Raw genomic sequence first — 23689 nt, 5'->3', positions numbered from 1 at the left:
GGAAGGAGGCAAGATGTGTCTTTCGGTATTATACCAACCTGGTTAATTTCTGTAATTAAAAGTAACAGTCTCAAGGTAGATTTACTGCCCAGGTGGCTGGTAGACCTGAGCCAAAATTTTAATAAAATTAATTTATCTTGTACGCATGTTTGATATTGCTTCAATTTTTTTTGTAGAGAAGATTATTATTATTAGCTACAAATGCCTCAAATACTAGTGACATTGGCCATATTTGTCAGTGTACTGAAATAATTGATTTAGAGTGAACAAGTTGATTGATCAAGTGAAAGATTAATCTTTTAAGCACATTGTAAAGCAAATATATTTTCCATTCATAATTCTTCAAATTTGAATGTTATTTGGTTGTCCTAGCTGTCTGTGACAGCAACTACTTTTACACTGTTGGTTGCACATGACATTTAAATGTAATGACCATTCATTACAGTTTTTTTTTAAATAATGAACTGCAAATTACTATGTAATGTAGGACTATAACTTATTATTATCAGCTTGTTATTTCTTATTCAATTTTTTAGATCAATCTTTTTTATCTATAATACTTAAATTACTGATCACAGGCTCTGTTGTCCTACCAACAAACCAAAACCTAACAATTTTCGGTTTCCAATCACAGAAACTAGACTGAGTATCAGAAGGTAATTGAGAAGCTGGAGTCAGTCGGGTCCAGTCAGTCATGCTCGAAACGTCACTTACACTCGACAATAAATAGAAGATCAAAATAGTTCTAGATGAAATTTCTCGCTGACTAAATGACCAGTTGTTTCTAAAATATAGTAATTGGACTAAATCAGTAGTGCATATTGATTTGAACGTAGTGTCTTCAAATGCTGTTGGTGGAGCTTTAATCTGATGGACGCGCCTGAACAGTTAGTTCTGCTGGAGCGTTTCTAAACCACAGAGGGCTTATTGAACAATTGTGTCGTTTACCATTTGTGTGTTGACGGGACAGAGTCCATTTTGACCACAGCTTTCCTGCACTATCTCCACTCTCAGCTGTGTGGTCCATCTGTGTCGTAGTCCATCTGTGTTGCTGTGCTGGCTCCCAAGTTGCCTAGTTGTAATCCCCCAAGCATGACCCAACCGACATGGTGTGTCTCCACTGCGGAGCGGCTGCCAGCCCTGGCTCCGGCTTGTGGCATGAAGCTTCTGTTGGCACCAGTTGTTTGTGGCCATAAAGGGCATACACAACAGAGCCACAAAAACTCATCAGTCACTGGATGCTGATGAGACTTTACGTCAAACTGTGTACAGGAGCAGTGCAGTGGGAGTCTTCACAGCTCAAATCAAGCTAGCGGAGGCTGTCTTTCTCTGTCTGTCTCTAATGTGTACTCGCCCTGTTGAGATTAGTGCCTTTGCCTCTGAATTGGGCACGACAATGTTGGTTTAGTTGCGAGACTGAATAGTATTTTTGTCGTCGTTTTGCAAACTGTTTGCTGTTGCTTTGTTAATCACAACAAAGGATGACACTTTTGAGGTGTTCTTAAACGGTGACATGTTTGTGTTTGTCGAATCTCAGGGCGATTTTGTGCAGACGTTGTGAGGATGTCACGCGTAGCAGCGAATAAATGACGCTCATCTAAGATGTAAAGCAGGCGTTTGTTTTTAATTAATTCAGCCATGTCTTTATTTAAACCCTGCGCAGTTGAGAGGTACCTTCAGAAACGGCCTGAAAATGTCAGGCCACTTGAACAACACCACACTGTTCCCCCTCTGTTACCAGAGCAACAAGCTCTGCAGGAGGAGCAAGCAAAATTACATCCCTTCAAACTCAAAGGTGTGTGTGTGTGTGTGTGTGTGTGTGTGTGTGTGTGTGTGTGTGTGTGTGTGTGTGTGTGTGTGTGTGTGTGTGTGTGTGTGTGTGTGTGTGTGTGTGTGTGTGTGTGTGTGTGTGTGTGTGTGTGTGTGTGTGTGTGTGTGTGTGTGAGTGAGTGGTAGAGGGAGAGGTGCATACACTGCAGGACCCTGCTAAATCTGTTTTGTTTTTGTTTTTTTCTTCCTCCTAAATCCAGTGTAGTTTTTACTCCATCTTAGATTCCTCCTGTTTTGCTCCATTTGGGATTTTGCATGCCATTTAATTTTATGGTGATTTATTTGTATTGGATTGGGCATAGTAAGCATTCTCTAATCATATTTTCCAGACAACAAAATCATATTTCTCGCAGCCTCGCTGCAACACGAGGCCCAAACATCATGCGTTTGTGTGTGTGCATGTTTGTGTTATGCTGCATTAGTGCCTATAAAGAATCTCTGAAAAGTGGGAATGTCAACTGGAAACAAGCACCACCTATAACTTTCCAGTTTACTGGCAAACCCTCTATAAATCTAGAGGAAATGTTAAGAGGTCTTTACATCAGCATTTCCACAGTGCTGATCAAGACAGCCATAAATCCTCCTTCCCAAATAGCAAACTTTCCAGTGAGAATTCATACCAGCTTTCAGCGGGCTTGGTAATAACAAGGTGTATTTTTTTCTTTCCCTTTCTTAAGTGCAGGGTATTCTGTGGAAAAGACCAGAAGGAGTTCCCTCGTTTAAACTTTTGTCCACTCCCTTTGTGTGAGTCCACCGTGAGCTGCTTGCAGGGTTTCTGACTTCTGCTTTCGAGCTGAAAACGTCTGGGGCCACTTGTGGCGATTTATTCAGCTGCCTGTTTTCCCAGACGCTAGCTAACGCTCGGCACTCTGCCGACAGGTCGCAACAGACGTAAGGGTGATGTGTTGAAGGAAGCCTGGGTGGTAAAACAGTAAACAGAGGCAGCAGACACAGTTGTTTATGCCACTGCATCACATTGTGCTTTTACAACATACACATTTAAAGAAGGACATTTTTTCTAAATGTTTGTTTACATGGTAGTTATTCTTTTTCGCCTGTGGCTCTTGTAATATTTAGCCATAGTCATCACTTTTGTGATCCGGTGTCATGTCAACTTTGCTTGCTGTATTATTCGTCAATATGAAGCCATACACTTGCTAGATGTTTTGGGTTTTAGGCTGCAAACACACTGACAATGTCAGCTAAGTGTCCAAACACTGGAATTAATACTGTGTTTAATATCAGACTCATCTCCCTTCGCTCATCTGTCAGCGCGCTTTCATATGCCGCAACATGAGATCATTCCTCCCCGCCAGCTTTCTGCCGAGGCGGCCTTATTTGAAGTGTTGGAGGTGTCAAAGAAATTACCAGCAAAGCAGCAGGAAATGTGTGATAGTCTCACCTATTAAGGTCACAGACCTGGGATCAATTTACATGACAGATGGGGGTTATTGCATTAGGTGCTGTGATGTGGGTAGTAATTTGCCCCAAAGGGATGAACCTAATAGTATTTTATACACCGTCATTGAATGTCTAATGTGTCGTGAGATTGTGGTGGAGGTGAGATGATATAGAAGAAGAGATAAGAAATGAGTGGTGCAGCGCGACTGTGCTGACCTAACAGCTGAATGAGTCGACCTTCATCTCATCCTCTCGGGTTGTCCATGTCACAGAGTATGCGCTTTAATTTTGGACGTGGTGTCAGCAGCAGTGCCTCATTGTTCCTATGATGGCGTTTGTCATTGTGCCTGTTGTATTCAGTGCACTGTAAACACAGGAGTCCATAGTGTGTGGACCTTCTTTCTTCTTTCGTTGGGCAGTGTGTGTGTGTGAGTGTGCTGCCAGTAAAACCGAGCACAGCAGTGCTATCTTTATCACTTAAAAGAAGAAGCAGTGTAAAACTCAAACCTGGTGAGTCCTTGGTGTGTCTAGTGGATGTGACAGTTTGCATCCTTTTCAAATTTCACATTTGGAGAGTTCAGAAACGCTGGGACTTCAATCCTCTCTTAATAGCAACTCTTACCTCAAACTTTCTTAACGTAAGTAGTGGAGTATTCTTATTCTTATTTTATTTTAGTTGCACAATTGTAGAATTAAAATAAAATAAAACATGTGCGGGTGAGGTACAAACCCACTCTGGGCTTTTATCTTTAAACCTCACCTATAAAAGGTGATACACAAATAACCCAACAAAACAAAAAATAAACATGAATAGACTTTAGCTTAATAGCATTACATACAAAACAATGCAAAACAGAATAAAATAAAGAAAACAACAATTAATTGTAAGTTGAATACAAAAGAAAAGAAAAAATAAAACAAATTCACAAGGTTATTGATCTAGTGTAATATTGATGAACCTGCAAACTACAAATAAAAAATGTTGTGAAACTGTCTGGTAAAGCTGTAGGCAAGTGTTTTGACTTTGAAAATAAAAGTACATATTTTAAAGATATTAATATCAAAAATAGATAGTACATAACATTTCAAGAAAAGTGGAGTGGTTGCATTATAGTGACTGGAAAAAGAAGAAGAGAATGACTTTCGACTGTGGACTGTTAACCATTTTCTTGTTTCAGATGCTTTGGTTCATGTTCTTGTTGTTTTACTTTACAGTGTTTGACAGAATGTCAGAGTGATCTAATAATTAAATGAAACCAAAACTCCTCAGGAAGGTGTTGTTTCCAATCCAATCCAAAGTATTATAGTATCCCATTTTCTCATCCTAAATTGATGTTAAGTTGGCATCTTTGTTAAAGATGCTGTTCACGTCTATTTCAGGTGCAAACTGCCTCGAACACTACAAGGTTGTTTTTCTTTGTTTTGTTTTGTTTTCTTGCCTAAGGAGTAAGGAAGTTAAATATACTGTATATTTGCCAAGTGTTGCAAAGATGTAAAATGACCTAAAACATCAGTGTCTTGCTCTAAACCTTGGCAGGGCACGAGACACTTTCTGTCGACTGAATCTTTTGTCATACGAGGATCAGCCCTTTGTTTAATCTGTCTCTTTGGATCTGAACTCTGCAGGACCTCTTTTGTTAATCATGCTCTGTCTCTGTCTTCCAGAGTGCAGCAATGGAGGAGACTGTCATTTGGGAACAGCACACAGTTACACTACACAGGGTGGGTATCTTGTTATCCTGCCTTAGATGCATCTATCTACTCTACTGTATGTTAAACCCTGGTTTTCGTTGCAGTATCTCTCTTCTCTGTCTTTCTTCTGGGCCCCTTCCCCCATTCTCCTTCTCCTTCTTATTTCCACTGGATCACATGTCGGCACAGTTTCTGGGAGAAAAAAAACAAAAGAAGACATTGCATCTTCTACATGATTATGCCCTACATATCGTATTGTACGCTAAACCACACAGGATACTGTTTTTGGCATTGCTGTGTGCGAGTACTAAAATCATAATAATGAAGTAGATTTGGTTCACCAGCAGCTAAAAATAGGTGTTTTAATGGAAAATGTACAAGCAGGTGAAGCGGTGTGAACATGTCAGATTATAAAGTGCGTGGCTAAGCCATGCACTTTATAATCTGCACCAGATCAGCATTCAAACGTTTTTCTTTCTTTTTTCCCTTTTTTTGTGGTTGTTGTGATGCACAAAGACACCTATTAATATCTGATGTTTTTCTCTGTGTGCAGGCACCAGGGTTTGGCTTCGGGATAGCCATATCAGGAGGTCGGGATAACCCTCATTTTCAGAGTGGCGAGACCTCCATTGTCATCTCAGATGTGCTGAAAGGAGGCCCAGCAGAAGGCCTGCTGCAGTAAGATTTTGTTCTGTTATTGGAAGCTCGCTCAGATTGCGAGTTATTAGTATTAAATTACCCCGTCTGCTCCAGAAAGACTCCAGCCTGTCTGTTCTCCATGTTTCCTCTCTCCAGGGAAAATGACAGAGTCGTTATGGTCAATGCCGTCTCCATGGACAATGTGGAGCACGCGTACGCAGTCCAGCAGCTTCGTAAGAGTGGAAAAATTGCCAAAATTGTGAGTGTCAACTTCCTATAATGAATTCCTATAGAAAAGGAGGGGGGGAAACGAGTTGTAAAATGTGAATCAGACACTACCATATGTTCTGTATATTGATAAGTGTGGCATTTAGGCATCTCTGATTTTACAGTTAACCTGTATGAGAAATGTGAGCATCAGACCGCGATTGACTCAACTTAGTGCAGCTGATTGGTTGTCGGGCTGATCTCAACGTCTTGTTTCCCTCGGCCAGACAATCAGACGGAAGAGGAAGGTGCATGTCCCCATGGGCCGCATCGGGGAGAGGGAAACCATGTCGGAGCATGACGAGGAGGAGGACAGCTACGACGAGGAGATATACGAGACACGGAGTGGGCGCAGTGGCGCTTACAGTGGTGTGGGTGGGGCCATGGGCAGGCGCAGCGGCCGGAGCAGTGGACGAAGGGACAGGGAACGTGAGCGAAGCGGCTCGCGGGAGAGGAGTCTTTCCCCTCGCTCAGACCGCCGCTCACACAACCTGCCCCCACGTCCTGCCAAGGTCACACTTGTCAAATCTCGCAAAAATGAAGGTGAGGCTCACAAAGTCGGGGATAAAGAGGGGCAGCTGCGAAGTTGTATGTTCTTTGAACTAATTACAGTTTCTGGTAATCCAGGAAATCACCTGCCATTTTATGTACCCAACTATTACCAGACTGTCAGACTTTTAGAAGAGAGTAAGACCTTCAAATCAGCATTGGTTAAATGCCAGAGTAAACAAAACTTGCCAGCCACAGCAAAATCCAAGTTAACTCAAGTAAATCTAAGTAGAAGAGCAATTAATCTTCTTTAATCGGTACTGTTAATCCCAGTGGGAGCAGCAGCTGTCACCGGAGCGTGGTCAGTGTGGTGCGGTCACGTGAACTCTGTGCTAACATTGTCTTTGTTGCTGTCGTTCACTTTGTAAGCAGAATATGGCCTGCGCCTCGCCAGCCACATCTTTGTCAAGGACATTTCCCCTGAGAGCCTGGCAGCCAGGGACGGCAACATCCAGGAAGGGGATGTTGTACTGAAGGTGAGAGACAGAGTGGGGGATGGAGACGAGAAGCCAAGTGAACATCCGATATGTAAACATCATCAAATATTAAAGATGAATGAAACGATTGAAAATGTTAGATTATTTTCTCTTTCTCCGTTTGGTTTTTGATTTAGCGGAAGAATAGAGTTGGTCATGTGTCGTGCTACACCACCCTGTGTCTGCTGTTTTCTGCTGCTACATTTCTGCAATCTAATGCTGCTTTTTACATTTTGAATACTAATACTTGATACATGCATCAGATTTTTCCTTGCCTGCATTACCTCTCATAGAGTTACAAAGTGATTCCCTCCCGAGTAACAGTTACAATGAATTTGTACATGATCTTTACTGTATATTTGTGCCCTTTGAACAGTGCATCTGTAGCCTAAACTATCTTTTTACATTTGGTTTTGTTGAAATGTGAAACATATATATATCTTTTTTTTTTTTTTTTTTTTTACTTTTGATTCAAGTTCTGTTGCTGAAAAATTCTTTGACATGACATGTCTAATATTTTTTTTCCTGATATTCTCAGATCAATGGCACAGTGACAGAGAACCTCTCCTTGATAGACGCCAAGAAGCTGATAGAAAGGTCAAAGGGCAAGCTAAAAATGGTCGTTCAGAGGGACGACAGGGCGACCCTGCTGAACATCCCTGACCTCGATGACAGCATTCCTTCAGCCAACGCCTCTGACAGAGATGGTGAGAGTGGTGTTGGATTCAGCCGAGGCGGTGCACAGCTTAAAAGCCTGACTTGTCAGTTGGTGCGTTTCAGACCGCTGTCGTTGAACAGTGGCTCTTGTTTGATCAGACATTTCAGATATCCATTCTCTGACATCCGAGCATTCCAATCGATCGCATGACAGACATCGTAGCAGCCGCTCCCGCTCTCCCGACAGACGATCTGAACCCTCAGACCACTCCAGACACTCGCCCCCACAAATCAGCAATGGCAGGTAATGACCCTCTGTCAGCAGATTTATGTTTTTGTTATGTTCATGCAGCAGAGCGCACGGTATAAAATCTAGAATATGTATTTCTAATATACAGAAACTCAGTTGTGCTACTTTCTCTTTCCAACTGATAAAACAAAGACATAAGCAACTTTATGACTGCAAACAGATCACAAACAGCAGTGAGCACTTCCCACCAAAAATATTATCAGTAAAACAAAGGAAATGAAATATTGTATGTTACCAACACTGCCAACAGGCAAGGTATTCACTGAAAGCTAATTATTTTTCGTACTAGTGATGTACTGCGGAAGAAATAAATCAATTATTCAATTGAAAGATAAATTATTGACATTGACAAATTGTTAGATGCCAAACATTCACTCCAGCTTCTCAACTGTGTGAGGACTTGGTGCTTCTGTTTGTCAATTTCAATGGTAAACTCATTATTTGTAGTTTGTGAGGGAGCGCAGGAGGGTTTGGGGAATTCTTATTTCCTCTCTTTGGACTGATTAATTGAGAAATTAACAGATAATCATTAGTGAAAATAACTGAAACTTAAACTTAAATTCTTGTTGCACAAATAACTTTGAGGTGAAGGATTTTCAATATTTATTTTATTTGGGTTCATAGTAGCCATCAGCCCATTCAGCACATCCTTGACAGTAACCTTGTTTGCTACTACCTCAGTAATTCTGCATTTATACTCATTTGAGCTCAACAGTTGCTCCCCTTTTCACACTGCCCTTTGACCCAGAAAAAATAAAGGTTAACTGTTCAACTTCAAAAGAAAGTCTGAGCGCCAGGTCATACCTCCCTCCTCCTCTTGTAAAAGTTCAGTGCTCAACTTGTGCTCCTATGTCTTTTTTCATAAAACATGCATTTTTAATACATCACTTTCTCTCACTGTAAAATTATATTATGCGGCAATGGGGGAAAATCTTATGAGTATAGTCTCAGCGATACTGATAATTTGTCTCCCTTTTTTATTCTTCTTACACGTCAACAGCTGGAGAATACCGTAAGTCTTCACTCATTACCCTGAGGGAATAGCTACTAATAATACGTGGTAGTAACTCCTGGATAGATTTAAAGTAGACAATTAGATCTAGATTTGGCTTTAACTAACAGTTGATATAAAAAATATGAATAAAGATCAGTGTTTTGTGTAACGGCAAATGATTACCTAATGAGAACTTACTGAAATGACATCATGCAGCATTGCTACATCAGTAACACCTCCTGTTTTGACTTGAGACGACAGAGTCTTGTGAAACTGTCACAGGACGTCTGTCTCTCCTCTGTGTTTTGGTGGACGAACCACATGTTCAGTCACAAGGACAATATGGCTGCAACCATGAAGGAACAGAGAACCATCACTAACAATCAGTGTCAACCATCTCCTCATGTACATGTGGCTCAGCATTCGTACTGTCTCTGTTCACATCATGTCTCGCTCTGTTTTATGTGTGTGTATGTTAAGATACAAAAAAAATGTCTTGTCGTCACGTCTTGATGACACATCTGATGAAATGTTTTAAATAACAGGAAGGAGATGTTGGAACAGGATGATGGTATTTATTTGAACCTGACCAGGGACCTGTGATCTTTTCTCTCCGTCCATCAGTCTCAGTTCAGGAAGTTGGCAGTTAAAAGTACGTCCTCCTCCAGGTTGAGTTGAAAAGGAAGTTTGTTCCTCTGCAGCCACTTCAAACAGAGTTCTTCATGGTTTCTTTGTCAGGCAGCCTGTGAATAAGGAAGGACTTTGCCAGTAAAGCTGTGCCAGTGAGCAGACATGTGACCAGGAGGTCTGAGTCAGAGCCACGGAGCCGTAGCACTGGTCAGCCAGCTTTCCATACTTCTGTTCCCGTCTGATTTCTCATTTGAAAACTGTTGGGGAAAGTTGGCATTTATCAAAACACTCAGATGTCCTGTCAACACAGTTACAATTACGTCAGCGATTAATTGGTCAAAATCTGTGCATTTACACGGCCTTAATATTATAAAAACTGACATCAAAGTCAAACCGTTGCTGGTCTAGAGCCAGAACCACACAGTGAAATTCACCTGGAGGACAGAATCCACTCTGACGCCTTAGATAAGCTGCTCTAAAAATAGATCACAAAAGAGTGGAAAGAGAAAGTGGTGACCTTCAGGACCAAGATGCAGCTTCAGACTCGAGCTGTTCTTTTCACCTGTTTTTTCTTTTCTTAGCCACTGTCCACTGCCATCAGGAGAAAAGTTTCATTCAGTCTAGATTTGGCCTTGGTATTGCCACGCCTGGTCAAGATGTTGTAGCTTTCCTGTTGCCCCCGAGAGCTACATCTCCAGAATACACTATTTATAATCTTATGTCATCATTTTCTAAGGATAAACTGTACAAACCATCTATTTTTGTCCATAGTCACCGAAGTCGTGATGACGAACGGCTCTCGAAGCCGGCGTCAACACCATCTAAGATAGTAGAGGAGGTTCCTCTACCCAAACCGAAGGAGCCGGCCATCGGCAGAGACGAGAAGCAGCTCCCACCACTCCCAGGTCAGAGATCTAACCACCACCACCACCACCACCACCACCACCAGCCATTAAACCAGATTGTTGTGTACATGTCAGATAACTCATTAGTAAAACAATCACAATTTAAATCTGTCTCACATCCACAGTTGTGGGATTTGTAAGCAAGTGAAACGGCATGTGCTTTTCTGCCCGTCAATTGCAGCAGAAGAGTAAATGACTTCATGACAGTAAAATGAAATCCTGTTTGAACCGGTCATTTTTGCCCTTTTTAAAAGCACAACGACCAAAAACAGTTAGATCCAGACGCCTGCTGCGCCGGGCTCGCTTTGCCTGGAGCCAAGTGAAAATAAACCGTATGACTTGATCGAGTATGACGTTCCTCCCCAGCCTGCAGCACTCTGCTGCCTTTCTGTCTGACCTCCCTGCTCAGGACGCTGTGTGCCTCGTGTGTGTGTGTGTGAGATTGTGTGAGTGGGATTTGACAGTTGTGCTTTTCCTAGTGTACTTGTTCTCAGTTAAACATATGCATCTGCAGCAGTGTTAAGTTGTGACGGGGTCTGCGGGAGCATTCCTTTGTCTCAAAGAAAGTATGGCGCTGTTCATCAAGTGTCTGCTTTCATATCATGAGTTGTGTGTGTGTGTTTGTTTTGATCAGAGCCCAAGCCGGTGTATGCTCAACCAGGACAGCCAGATGTAGACCTGCCAGTCAGTCCCTCTGATGCCCCTGTGCCAAGTGCTGCCCATGATGATAGCATCCTACGGTAATATTGATGATATATAATTATATATGAAATATGTAAAATGATTTTGAAAATCTCCATTAAACCACTAACCTTTTTATGAGTGCTTAACTCGGCATACTTCATTACAAACAACAAAGCAGTGTGAAGAAAACATTTTAACCTGCAACCACACATTTTTGAAATGCAGTGGATTTCAGTGTATCGTTCCTATTCACATCCTCTCCATTAGCTCATACGAAGCAGGCTGCAGTTCCTAGAATGCAATGTTGTTTAGTTGTGTAAATTACAGACACATAGTGATTTTATATATCTACAGAACAATTTGCATTTCAAAGGAAACAGAATGTATCACAAAAAAAGAGAAAACTTCACTGTTGATAAAGTATACCGTAGTTTATATTCTGAGAAGGGAAGTTCGATCAAATGATGCCGTGTGCCAGTGAAGCCTAACGCTTGTCCTCGTTCTCAGGCCAAGCATGAAACTGGTGAAGTTCAAGAAAGGGGAGAGCGTGGGACTGCGTCTGGCTGGAGGGAATGACGTGGGCATCTTTGTAGCCGGAGTGCTGGAGGATAGCCCAGCTGCTAAGGAGGGCCTGGAGGAGGGCGACCAAATTCTCAGGGTGAGTTACTTAAAGCATGGGTATGAGCTGAGAGCGGAAATAAAGCTCTTGTATTTGAATTGAAAAGTTGATGTTAAAGGTTTTACCAGGAGTTGTGTGTTTAAAAACCTGCAACTGTCAATCTGTGGTACGAAGGATCTTTTTTTTTATTTCTTTGTTTTGCCAAATGGGCACATTATAATATATGAAAACAGCCATGTTTTATGAGGTGTGCATCCTCGAGCTTTTCCCTTTTTTTTTATTCTGTTCTTGGTTTTACACACTAGCTGCTCCAAAATTCCTGTGCCTCCTGGCTGGTTTCTTAGCAATGGGCCCGAGGGAGCACACACAAAAAAACTGTTTCCTCTCGCTGTGTTTGTCCCATTTCCTCACAGTCATATATCTCGCTGTTTGTACCTCCTCCTCTTTTTTTCTCAAAGTATAATGACGAATGGCTTTAGTTCTTGCAGTGCAGTAAAATCCTGCAGTCACCCGGGCAATGCTGAGAACAGGAAGAGCTATGTAAACCTTTACCTAAATAGCAATATACACTCTCTGTCAGGCAGTCTTCTCCTTGACTTAAGATTAAAATCCTGCAATAACAGTGAATTTATTCTGTGGAAAAATGGAAAACATTAACCGTAGTTTCCCCTAAATTCCAGGTAAATAATGTAGATTTTGCAAACATAATCCGAGAGGAGGCGGTGCTGTTCCTCCTGGACCTTCCTAAGGGTGAAGAGGTCACCATTCTGGCCCAGAAGAAGAAAGATGGTAAGTGAAGTGAGTAAGGAGAGAAGGCAAACACAGCTGCATTGATGGCATCGATCAGTGTTTTTGACTTGCTGCTCTTTCCCGTTTAGTGTATCGACGTATCGTGGAGTCGGATGTCGGCGACTCCTTCTACATTCGTACGCACTTTGAGTATGAGAAGGAATCTCCCTATGGGTTAAGCTTTAACAAGGGCGAGGTGTTCCGCGTGGTGGACACCCTCTACAACGGCAAGCTGGGCTCCTGGCTGGCCATTCGCATCGGCAAGAATCACCAAGAGGTGGAGAGGGGCATCATCCCCAACAAAAACAGGTGACCACATCCTAACAGACATGCATCTGCTACCATTAATCTCAAAGAGAGACTTGCTATGTAAATGTTTGTCACAACACAAGACGACAAGTATTAACATTTGTTATGATTATCATTGCCATGTAATATCCCTAGGTATTGGCAGTGTTGAGGTTTACTGTGCCAAGTTTATGACACTTCTATTAACGTGCGTTACACTAAGAACTTGTCTTTCTGCCATTTGTCAATAGAGCGGAGCAGCTCTCCAGCGTGCAATACACTCTGCCCAAAACGGCGGGCGGCGACAGGGCCGACTTCTGGAGGTTCCGTGGTCTCCGCAGCTCCAAGAGGAACCTGAGGAAGAGCAGAGAGGACCTCTCCTCCCAGCCAGTCCAGACAAAGTTCCCAGCGTATGAAAGAGTTGTGCTTAGAGAGGGTGAGGAGTCTGATCACGTCGGTCGAGCTGTACAGTACAGTACGTCAGTGGGAAACTTTCAGTCCGTTTCAATATATTCATTTCTCTTTGCAGCTGGTTTCCTGCGACCAGTTGTAATTTTTGGGCCAATTGCTGACGTTGCTCGAGAAAAACTATCCAGAGAGGAGCCAGATCTTTTCGAGCTTGCAAGTATGTTTCTGTTCACTACAGTATATCGCCAAATTACTGAAGATAATGGCAACAAACCTCTACTCAGAACTGTTTCTTCATTAATCTCTTGAATCACTTTTTTTTTTCCAGAGAGTGAACCGAGAGATGCAGGAACAGACCAGCGTAGTTCAGGAATCATTCGTCTTCACACCATCAAGCAGATCATTGACAGAGTCAGTGTGCCTCCTGTTTTTCTTAGAGTGTGCATCCATGATGTTTGGTTTATTTCACCACAGATGTATCCTAATCATCCTTTATCTTTCTTGTCTTTATCCCATGAAGGACAAACATGCTGTGCTGGACATCACCCCAAACGCTGTGGACAGGCTGAACTATGCTCAGTGGTACCCAATTGTAGTCTTCCTAAATCCCGATAATAAGCAGGGTGTGAAGAACATGAGGACCAGGTTATGTCCAGAGTCCAGGAAGAGCGCCAGGAAGCTCTATGAGCGAGCCATCAAACTGAGGAAGAATAATCACCACCTGTTCACCAGTGAGTGGGCGTAGTATTAAAACACCGTCAATTTAAAATGTATAATGTCCCTTAAGATTTTTTATTCTCATTGAAGTGAGTGTAATTCAAAATATTCTCCCTTAGCAACCATCAACTTGAACAATATGAACGACGGCTGGTACGGAGCTCTGAAGGAAACGATCCAGCAACAGCAGAACCAGTTGGTGTGGGTGTCGGAGGGCAAGGTGAGAGAAACGGGCCAAGTGCTTTTTCTGTTTCACTGCACTGAAGCAAGATTATACGAGTCCTGTTGGACTGACTTTGTGATGCATGAGGTGACGGTTTCTCTGCTCTGCTCAGGCGGATGGTACCACAGAGGATGATTTGGATATCCACGACGATCGTCTGTCCTACCTATCGGCACCAGGCAGCGAGTACTCCATGTACAGCACAGACAGCCGCCACACTTCTGACTACGAGGACACGGACACAGAGGGCGGAGCGTACACGGACCAGGAGCTCGATGAGACTTTGAACGATGAAGTGGGTCTGCCCACGGAGCCTGCCATCACCCGCTCTTCGGAGCCTGTGCGAGAAGACCCGCCCGTAATTCAGGACACCCCTGGTTACCCTGGATACCAGCACCCTGTGCAGCCCGACCCAGCAAGTCGCATAGACCCCGCTGGGTTCAAGATGGCTGCGCCGCAACAGGTAAAGTTCATATCTAGCCGCCTGCAGGCCGAGCCTGTCAGAAATGAAAGTATGGCTGAGAGTATTTGACTGCAGAGCAGAGGAGTAGCTCCTTTGTGTTCAGTGTCATGTCCTGTTGTTGTTTAGATTAAATGTCCTTTGTTACCTAAATGTTTTAGAAGCTACTGGTATGTTATCTAATCTAACCAGGTTTCTGTAAGCGCCTCCTCTGGCTGGTGTAAAACTGATACAGTGTCAGGATGAAGATCTTGGTGTTGGGGTGAGCTGTGCTTTGTGTGCCCTTTGTGTGGCAGGCTGTGTTATAAATGTCTCTTAACAATACTTCACAGCAAGATGAGGCTGCTCTGCCCATACCCTCCTTGCCTCCGACGGTGGTAGCGCCCCCTGCTGTTGAGCAGCCTGTACAGCTAGAGGGTATGCACCTAGAGGAGCCGCCTGCTGCGGCCGCAGCTCCTCAGGCGGACTCACTTAGCAGCCCCAGCCCTGCCCCTGAGCTTATTCAGCCCCCACCACCACCACACGAACCCCACCCGTCTGGACCGTCTGGTCCAGAACCAAAGGTACCCGCTGTTTGACCAGCCACTCGGACCGGGCCTGGGCCCCAGCCTGCTGTTTTAACTGCCTGTCTTCTCGCACATGCTTTCCACTCGCTCTCTGCATGAAATGCCCACACTGTGTGACTCACTGAGCCCACTGTGTGCCTCTGGCTCCCAGAGAAAATGTGTGACAGACTAGTCCACATGCACCACAGTGGGCTGGGAGACCAGAAGGACTGGTGCATCCGAGTCTTTGACCAGGGTGAAGACATCCACAACCAGCCCTAACTGTTGCCTCTTACTTCCTTTGCATGGCTCCTAATGTTTTTTGGGTTCCTTTCAGCTTTGACTCTCTTCTGTAGATGAACAATAGCAGCACTTACAATGGCATCGTAGTAGTAGATGTGTCGTCTGTTGTAGTGCCAGTAGTTTGAAGTTGCATTAGATGCAAACTGAATGTTGGTTGCATGATGAAAGCTAACCTGCAGACAGTACTCTTGGTAATGATTTCCATCAAGCAATTCTCCCTATGGAAAACCAAACTTCCATCAGCACACTGCATTATGGTTTCTGTTACGTAGTTTGTCCTGAGCAGACGCCGACAAATCAACCTTCTTCCATGGGAAGTACTGTAACTCGACTTGCTGTCTACAGGCTACACATCATATGTTTGAAATGAGGCCTTTCAGAAATGTACAAATTGCTGGTTAGTTCATAATTTATTAAACATGTTAACGTGTTGAATCCACCTGTGTTGATATGGATTTTCATCATTCTTGAAAGGCGTCTTGTCAAACAGGCATTCAGGTCTGTTTTTGAATAATGGAATAAGGTTTGCTTGTGTAATTGCACTTTGACTTTGGTGTTTGTTTAATTATATAGCAGTGGGGTTTTGTTAAAATAATCTGATTTAATGATATTTAGTTTCTCAAGAGTTCACTTAATTTCTCAGCTTGGAATTTATTTTTTGTTGTTATTATTGTTGGGGAAGCATTTTTCCCTCACAGCTTTCTGTCCTTCACATTGGTGGTTTGTTAAAAGCTGAAAACGATGATGTGACGGATGTATTCATTTGATGCCGTTTCTTCACAGATGTACAAGAAAGATCTGTACAATATGGAGGACCCGGTGCGAATCAACCATGGCCTGAAGCAGTCGTTGAGCTACTGTCACCAGCCCACGTACCAGGACAAACAGCCATACCGCGAATACGACCACCCGCCTTACGGATACGATGGAGGCGGCTACACAGAACCAAAGCCTCACAACACTGACTCTCACCTGCACTACGACAACCGTGTGCCTCATTACAACGAACAGTGGCCCCCCTACGACCAGCAGACCTCGTCCTCACAGCCCGCAGGGTACCAGACGGGCCACCAGCAACCCCTGGGCTACAGCCCCCGCTTGCCCTACGAGGACGGACCTGGGAGGGACTACAGCCCCCCTCAGCCGCGCTACGACGAGGCCTCTCCGGTGGGCTACGACGGCAGACGCCACAGTAAACCCGGGCCCATTCGTTACGATGAACCCCCTCCCCCGCCCCCGTTAGGCTACGACGCCCGCTCTCCTTACGAGACAGAAACTCACAGCTTCCCCATTAACTCACCTCGGTCACCGGAGCCCCCAAAGCAGTATTACGGCGACTCTGGCCTGAGGCCCACCTATATGCCCGGCCCGCCGAACCGGGGCTACAAGGCAGGGATACATGATCCTATGATTAACTCCGAACCCACCATTCCCCCTCCCAAAGCCGACACGCTGCCCTCCCCAGGTGAGCCAGCGATCACTCCAGGCTCCAAACCCCTCCCCCCTCCGCCCCGGGAAGACCTGGACGAGGACCCGGCCATGAAACCACAGTCAGTGCTGAACAGAGTCAAGATGTTTGAGAATAAACGGTCTGTTTCTATGGACAGGGCTAAAGAAGGAGGAGAGTCCACGGCACTCAGGGTACGTTCGCAACTTCCTGACACATGAATCACTTAACAAGCAAAATTAGGATGTTAGAAATATGAATAACAATTGAAAGTTTGGAGGAAACTGATTAGGACCATACTCTGACTTACTCTTACTAAATATATACATTGCCTGGTAAAAGGTGTGTCACATTAGGCTGAATGTGGAGTGGGGCTTTCTAATTTATGCAATGCACACAAGATCACCATCAGTCAAAAACTGCAGAACTGCAGGACTTGAAAATGCAACCTTGTTTTGGGGAAATTATTATTATTTTTTGTTTTGTATTTGTCAGCCACAGTGCTGGATGTCCTTGTGCGTGCTGTCCATTTATGTGAAGGAAAATGAGGTTCCAGGTACAAGAAGTGCTCAAGAGAAGCTCTGTCTTTGCTTTTCAGTCTGCAGATGTTCCTAAACCTGTGAGTGCACCTGGCCCAGTCCTCAAAGCCAATTCCCTCAGCAACCTGGAGCAGGAGAAGTCCACCTATAGGTATGTAGTCCTCATTACAATGCCCCAGGCTGCAGAGAAGGTGGGTGAAGGACAAGTCTTAAGATCCCTGCAAAGGCGTAGCAGTTCATTCATTGTTTGTTGCTTGATCGCCATCTGGTGGAGTAAAACCAGTGTGCAGCAAGGAAGATGTAGGCGTGCTGTGCAGAGGCAAAGGTGTGAAAGCCAGGTGTAGTCTGCTTGTCTTGCATGTTAGCAGGACAAGCAGACTTGCTTTTGTGAGAAGGTCATCACCAATCATCCTGTCCTGAGCTCCCCCAGATTGTTTTCAAAGATACTTGACACTGTCTGGACTCTATAATAATCAGGATGAGATGTCTTCTTCTGTCAAAACAGTGTTGAGTGGACTTGAAGTCAGTCTACAGTGTAAGGTCTCTGCAGCTGGTTTACTTGTCGTTTTTTTTTCTCTTCCCTTTACTTCCTCTGCAGGGCTCCTGAGCCACAGAAGCCCCACACTAAACCCCTGGATGATGTGCTGCGTTCCAACCACTATGACCCAGATGAGGACGAGGAGTACTACAGGAAGCAGCTGTCCTACTTTGATCGCCGTAGCTTCGACAGCAAAGCCATGGGCCAGCCTCCTCCTGGCATCAACCGCTTCCATGATCTGCCCAAACCGTCTCAGCTGTCCTACCCGTACAACAGGTACGAGAACGTGCCTCATGCCAGCAGTGTGGGCCGACGTCCAGATTCCTGCAGCTCTTTACTCAGAGCATCAAACACTTCTTTTCTGTTTTTTTTAATTCACTGGAGCGTTTGTTTTCCTACCACAGAGTCGAGTCTGCAGAGAAGGTGAGTCCGGTGGAGAAAAGATATGAGCCTCTCCCCCAAATTAGCCCCTCCTCTCAGTATGGACCCCCTGCCTCTGCCATCCCACCAAACACACTGCCCAAGCTCAGCCCCAGTGACGGTAAGCTCTCTATCTGCCCTTTTAATTTCCTTGCATAGCTTAAAATAGCAGTGAAGAGTTACATTTAAGTGTCACTAATAATGTTTCAGGCTGCAAAAAGAGCAGCATTTTTCTATTCCACATTGATTTGCTCAATAGCTTTTCTAGTGATTGATTCATCTGTTGGTTTATATTGGGCGACCAATCACACAGCCCACAGGTGAAGTCTTTAAGATGCTAATGTCCAAATGTCAGATCCAAACATACTCAATTCACTGTCACAAAACAATAAATACACATTTAAGAAGCTGCAATTGAGAAATGTTTGATATTTCATAATACAGACTGTATATATAAGTAAGTGAATGTTTCATGTTTCCAGTGAACTCCATACCTGAGCCGCTGAGCTCACCCAATCCTAAACCTGAGCTGGCAGCTCTCAGGCCTGCCAGCAGAGACGAACCCGCCCCGGGTGGCTACCTGCCACCGAGGGGTCTCCCTGACAAATCCCCAGTCAACGGCACTGATGCAGCACCCCCAAAGACCCTCGGCGCTCCCGCTCCAACTAGCTATAACCGCTACGTCCCCAAGCCTTACACCAGCTCAGCCCGGCCCTTTGAGCGCAAGTTTGAGAGCCCCAAGTTCAACCACAACCTGCTGCCCAACGACACACAGGTGAAGACAGAGCTGCTCGGTAAGCCCAGCGTGGTGAGCGGCGGCGGCGGCGGCGGGAAGCCTCAGCTGTCACCACAGCCCCTGGATCACGACAGCGGCCTGGACACTTTCACACGCACTATGGACAACAGGCCCAAATACCAGCACAATAACATCAACACCATCCCCAAGGCCATCCCCGTGAGGTAAGATGCCCGGAAATGTTGGCGTCCAGCAGCAGCCGCTGGCGGACAGAAATGTTGTTGTTTGTACTGGAGGGGGTTTCTGTCACATCCTCTGCTGCCCATTACTCTCTGTCTACCCGGCTTTGACTGATGACACCAACTTCTGTCCCTCAGCCCCAGCGCGCTGGAGGATGACGACGAGGATGAAGGGCACACAGTGGTGGCCACCGCCCGGGGCATCTTCAACTCCAACGGCGGGGTCCTGAGCTCCATCGAGACGGGCGTCAGCATCATCATCCCCCAGGGCGCCATCCCCGAGAGCGTGGAGCAGGAGATTTACTTCAAGGTCTGCCGGGACAACAGCATCCTGCCCCCCCTCGACAAAGAGAAAGGTCAGTACTGCCCCGCCATGCGGAGTGTCCTCACGTCAAGGAACAAGACGTCTCACAATCTGTAAAACTTTCTTGTAGAACTACAAATAAATCTTTTGTTTTTGTCTTTTAGAAATAAAATAGGCATTTAACTGCATATATATATTTTTTTTTATTACCCGAATGACTCCAGGATAAAGTTTTAGCAGCACCCTCAGATAATTATGGATCATTGATGGCAAAGATCATTAGTCACCATAAACAATATCTTTATGAAGAGTAGTGTGAATGAGAGAATAAACAGTCGAATCCCACTGTAGCCTCGGCTGTTAGCTCCGACACAGGAACCACAACATCCACATCAGCGTATTTTAAATTAACAGTTGGCGCCAAGGGATTGTACGTATTTAATTAATCTGGCAGGTCAGTTAGCAGTTAATTCTCCTTCACCATGAAGGCCTGGCAGCCGACTCCACTTAGCCTCTTGACTGGGTAATAGATAATCCTGTGTGCTGGTTATTTCTTGCACGTTTAATTTGTGGAATTCAAATCTTGTTGTGTGTCTGTGCAGGAGAAACGCTGCTAAGTCCGCTGGTGATGTGTGGCCCTCATGGACTCAAGTTCCTGAAGCCGGTGGAGCTGCGCTTACCTCACTGTGCGTCCATGACCCCTGATGGTTGGTCTTTTGCTCTAAAATCCTCCGACTCCTCGTCGGGTACGCTGTCCTCTCTCTGTCCTTTGGGGTCTGTGGGCTTTGATGGTTAGAGAGGAGCGTTTCTTGGTGTCTCAATCATTTTAACCAAGTCGCCTGTTTTTCTTAGACCCTCCCTCTCACTAATCCTTCCTGCATGCGCTGCTTTAATTTGACATTGTTTTGTATTATGCTGCTTAACAGTTACAATGAACAAAACAAAACAAAAAACTCATCTGTCTCTCAAATTATCAGTCTGGTTTGGATTTTGGAGGCCATCAACAAAGGATTGATTGACACGGCCATTTTTGGAGGACAGATTAAACTTAATATCTTTTGCTATTTATTTTTAGATCATTTTCTGATGTTTTACAGACAGTACAAATTATCTTTGACTTTTAATATTTATTGTCCCACATGTTTAACATGCCAGTCCACTCTGAGACAAGTGAACACTGCTTTAGTCTATATGAGACAGTTTCTTGGGACATGTTTTCTTCATCAATGGTTCAGCAAAGCTCAGCTATGACCTGTTTGTGTGTGTCTTCTGTACCTTGTCTGTGATTTTACTGTATTAAAGGGAAATTTCAACATTTTGGCAAATTCGCCTATTGCCATAATACCTATAGTTTTAGGAGTAGGTTCATTACCTTGAGCTCACGTCTCTGCCCCGCCGATCTAAAAACAGCTTGCACTGACAATTTAAGGTAATGAACCTACTTCTAAAACTATAGGGATTATGGCACCGGCGAATATGCCAAAATGTTGAATATCCCTTTAAATCAATATATAAGGTGATCAGGTAACAGTTAAACAAAACACCTGCTTTACCACTGCATGGCGTACAATGATTTTATCCATGAAATGTGGCTGAATGAATCAGGAATTCCTGTCAAAGCTTGAGTCCTGTCAGTGTGATTAGTAATTAAGACTTACTAATCAGTCATTGATAAATGAATACTAACTTCTTACATTAATTTATAGACCATCACATGAGCTGGAATCAAGATACATAGAAAAAGTTCTATAGGACGCATTTGATCAACGTCTCTGAAATCACAGCATTCAGTATCTGATTATGTTTATATTTATCATTTTACTCCTTTATATTGACAAGGCAGCCAGCTAATTAGATTTGCTCTCCTTTAACACCATCAGACTCGGAAGAGACGAGGACGGATTAAAATCACGCTACATTACCCATGACCCACTGCTCAGCCACTGTCAGTTCTGTTGGAGATTATTTCACACATGTAGCTACACTCCCCACGACCTGTAAACAGACTTTTCTTGTGTAACATTAATATTTTTATCCAGTCATTCTCAGATTTGTCCACCAGCACCTCCTCCTTCTCGGCTTTAACACGTCTTCCTCTTCTGTGCTTCACTTCTGTTAACAACAAAACACATGAGAATGTGGGATCATGCAGCAGCATGTTGACATTTACACCTGTAACAGCATCTGGATTCAGGCTCCTTTGGTGGAATATAAATACATGTATAGAATAACTGCTTGTTAACTCACTAAATTAGTAATCCATTAAGCATGAACTAATTTCATAAACTTGTGGTGAGAAACAGGATCAAGACACAGATCCTGGATTTATATGTAACACAATCAATTCATCAGTGTCATGTGTTGTGATTGAGGAACAGAAACATCAGTTCTGTTTTGAGTTTCTTCTCCTTCGTTTTTCTTTTCTGTGTTTTAAAATGAGGGGACTTTCTCCAGCAGCTGACATCATGTCTCTGTTTCCTGCAGGTGATCCCAAAACCTGGCAGAACAAATCTCTCCCTGGAGACCCAAACTACCTGGTGGGTGCAAACTGTGTATCTGTGCTCATTGACCACTTCTGAAGAGGGCAACAGCTGGTCTGTTACTGAATGTGATAAAACAGGGGACCTCACTTGCCCCATCCGTGCTCCCTGCACCGTGGCGGGGCGCACAAAGCTCGATGAAGTATGAACTTGATACTCTCACGTTGTTTACTGTGCCCAAAATTTGAAAAAAAAAAAAAAAAGAAGAAGAAGAGAGAGAAACAAACACATACACAAGGAGAGTCGGAGGAGTCCAGCATCTCCAAGGCTGTACTCTCGTTCTTTTCTTTCATTTTATTTTATTTTTTCGGTGCTTTCAAGGCTTGCAAAAAATAAAGATTAAAAAGAAGTTATTTAAACAAAGGGACTGAAGTTGGAATGCATGACCAGTGCACAGACTGAATAATCTCATTTTGACATTTTTAGCTAATTTTGTAAAAGGGTCAGAGCAGTGCGAGACAAAGATGAATTTTGGAAACTCGTTTAATATTGCAATGGGATTTTTGCGTACTGTAAGAAAAAAAAAAACACTAAACACTCACAAACAGCAAAGTTGGTATATGCAAAACTTTTGTTTGTGAGTTCTGTGGTCATGCGTTTCACTCATGAAGGATCTCTGAGGACTTGAGAAATGCTGAGCTTGACTCACGAAGGAAGACGTAGGCATCTTAAAGTTAAAAAAAAAAAATACTATGAAGAATGAAGGATAAGTATTAGTATCAGACACCCGTTAGTTCTGACGGGGCTCTCTGTTTAAAACTGATGTTTTGTAGCAATGTTTTACCGTAGATAAATATACTGACTTGATTTTACAAACTCCTGCTGTCTAGAGATCTATGCATGTGCTATGACTCAGGTCCAGAAGCCTGCTACTACTAAGTTCAACACATGAAAATCCCATCGTACACTGCAAGCAGTGATGCCTTATCTGCATATTAACTTTTCAGTGAAACTTTAAAAACATCGGATCCTTCAGTTATAGCGATCACTACGGAAGAAAAAGTTGTCTCTGCATTTTCTCATAACCAGTGAACTTGGATTTAGCACACGAGAATAATTGAGGCTGATGAAAAGGTATGCTTTCTTTTACTGCTATGCATATGAAGTCTGAGGAAATACAAAAAGCTAGAAGATGTTTAAATTGTGGCTGTACATACTGCTAGCATATGGCCTTGGTTCTCTGTAAATGAACTTTTGTACATCTTTGTTATTTTGTATAAAAGAGAAAAAGTTTGTTAAAAAAGACAAAGCGGTTACATTGGTTATGTTTGTATTCTGGTTATACCCCTGAGCCTTGGAACTGACATAAGCAGTAATAAGTCCGACTTTTCTACCAACATATACACACACACACATTACTTAAGGCATTTTTAACGGTCAGAAAACTTTTTATTCTTATTTACAAAATAGAGAAGTGCTTGGTTTAAATGATTTTAAAAGATGTACTTGAGGGGGTCTGCTGTGAAGAGTGGTCCCTTCCTTTATTTGTGATACTGGATGCTGTATTGTGTGCCCTGAAATGTATTTTTGTACTAATAGA

At 43.6% G+C, this 23689-nt stretch overlaps 1 protein-coding gene across 8 annotated transcripts in view; it reads left to right on the top strand.

The window, feature by feature from the left end:
• tjp1b (tight junction protein 1b) overlaps positions 1-22449 on the top strand; it is a 31480-nt gene extending 9031 nt beyond the window's left edge. For 4 of the 8 annotated variants that reach the window (XM_083973555.1, XM_083973556.1, XM_083973558.1 and 1 more), the window contains exons 2-28: positions 4897-4953; positions 5477-5601; positions 5719-5821; positions 6057-6372; positions 6748-6854; positions 7393-7561; positions 7671-7815; positions 10217-10350; positions 10985-11090; positions 11542-11692; positions 12334-12442; positions 12532-12751; positions 12982-13166; positions 13260-13355; positions 13467-13549; positions 13659-13869; positions 13975-14075; positions 14191-14541; positions 14871-15101; positions 16170-17027; positions 17432-17523; positions 17971-18186; positions 18315-18451; positions 18813-19290; positions 19444-19661; positions 20212-20316; positions 22094-22449. In XM_083973555.1, the coding sequence (XP_083829681.1) occupies positions 4906-4953; positions 5477-5601; positions 5719-5821; positions 6057-6372; positions 6748-6854; positions 7393-7561; positions 7671-7815; positions 10217-10350; positions 10985-11090; positions 11542-11692; positions 12334-12442; positions 12532-12751; positions 12982-13166; positions 13260-13355; positions 13467-13549; positions 13659-13869; positions 13975-14075; positions 14191-14541; positions 14871-15101; positions 16170-17027; positions 17432-17523; positions 17971-18186; positions 18315-18451; positions 18813-19290; positions 19444-19661; positions 20212-20316; positions 22094-22188 (5190 nt within the window). In that variant the 5' untranslated portion in view covers positions 4897-4905 and the 3' untranslated portion in view covers positions 22189-22449. The remainder of the gene's footprint in view (positions 1-4896; positions 4954-5476; positions 5602-5718; positions 5822-6056; positions 6373-6747; positions 6855-7392; positions 7562-7670; positions 7816-10216; positions 10351-10984; positions 11091-11541; positions 11693-12333; positions 12443-12531; positions 12752-12981; positions 13167-13259; positions 13356-13466; positions 13550-13658; positions 13870-13974; positions 14076-14190; positions 14542-14870; positions 15102-16169; positions 17028-17431; positions 17524-17970; positions 18187-18314; positions 18452-18812; positions 19291-19443; positions 19662-20211; positions 20317-22093) is intronic. The other 4 variants (XM_083973562.1, XM_083973559.1, XM_083973560.1 and 1 more) reach the window with 4 other exon arrangements.
• Positions 22450-23689: the final 1240 nt, after the last annotated feature.

The sequence above is a fragment of the Trachurus trachurus genome (assembly GCF_905171665.1).
Source record: "Trachurus trachurus genome assembly, chromosome: 6".
NCBI classification, from domain to species: Eukaryota; Metazoa; Chordata; class Actinopteri; order Carangiformes; family Carangidae; genus Trachurus; species Trachurus trachurus.
Note: the sequence above shows the minus strand (reverse complement) of the source record. Positions and strands in the feature narration are given on the sequence as shown.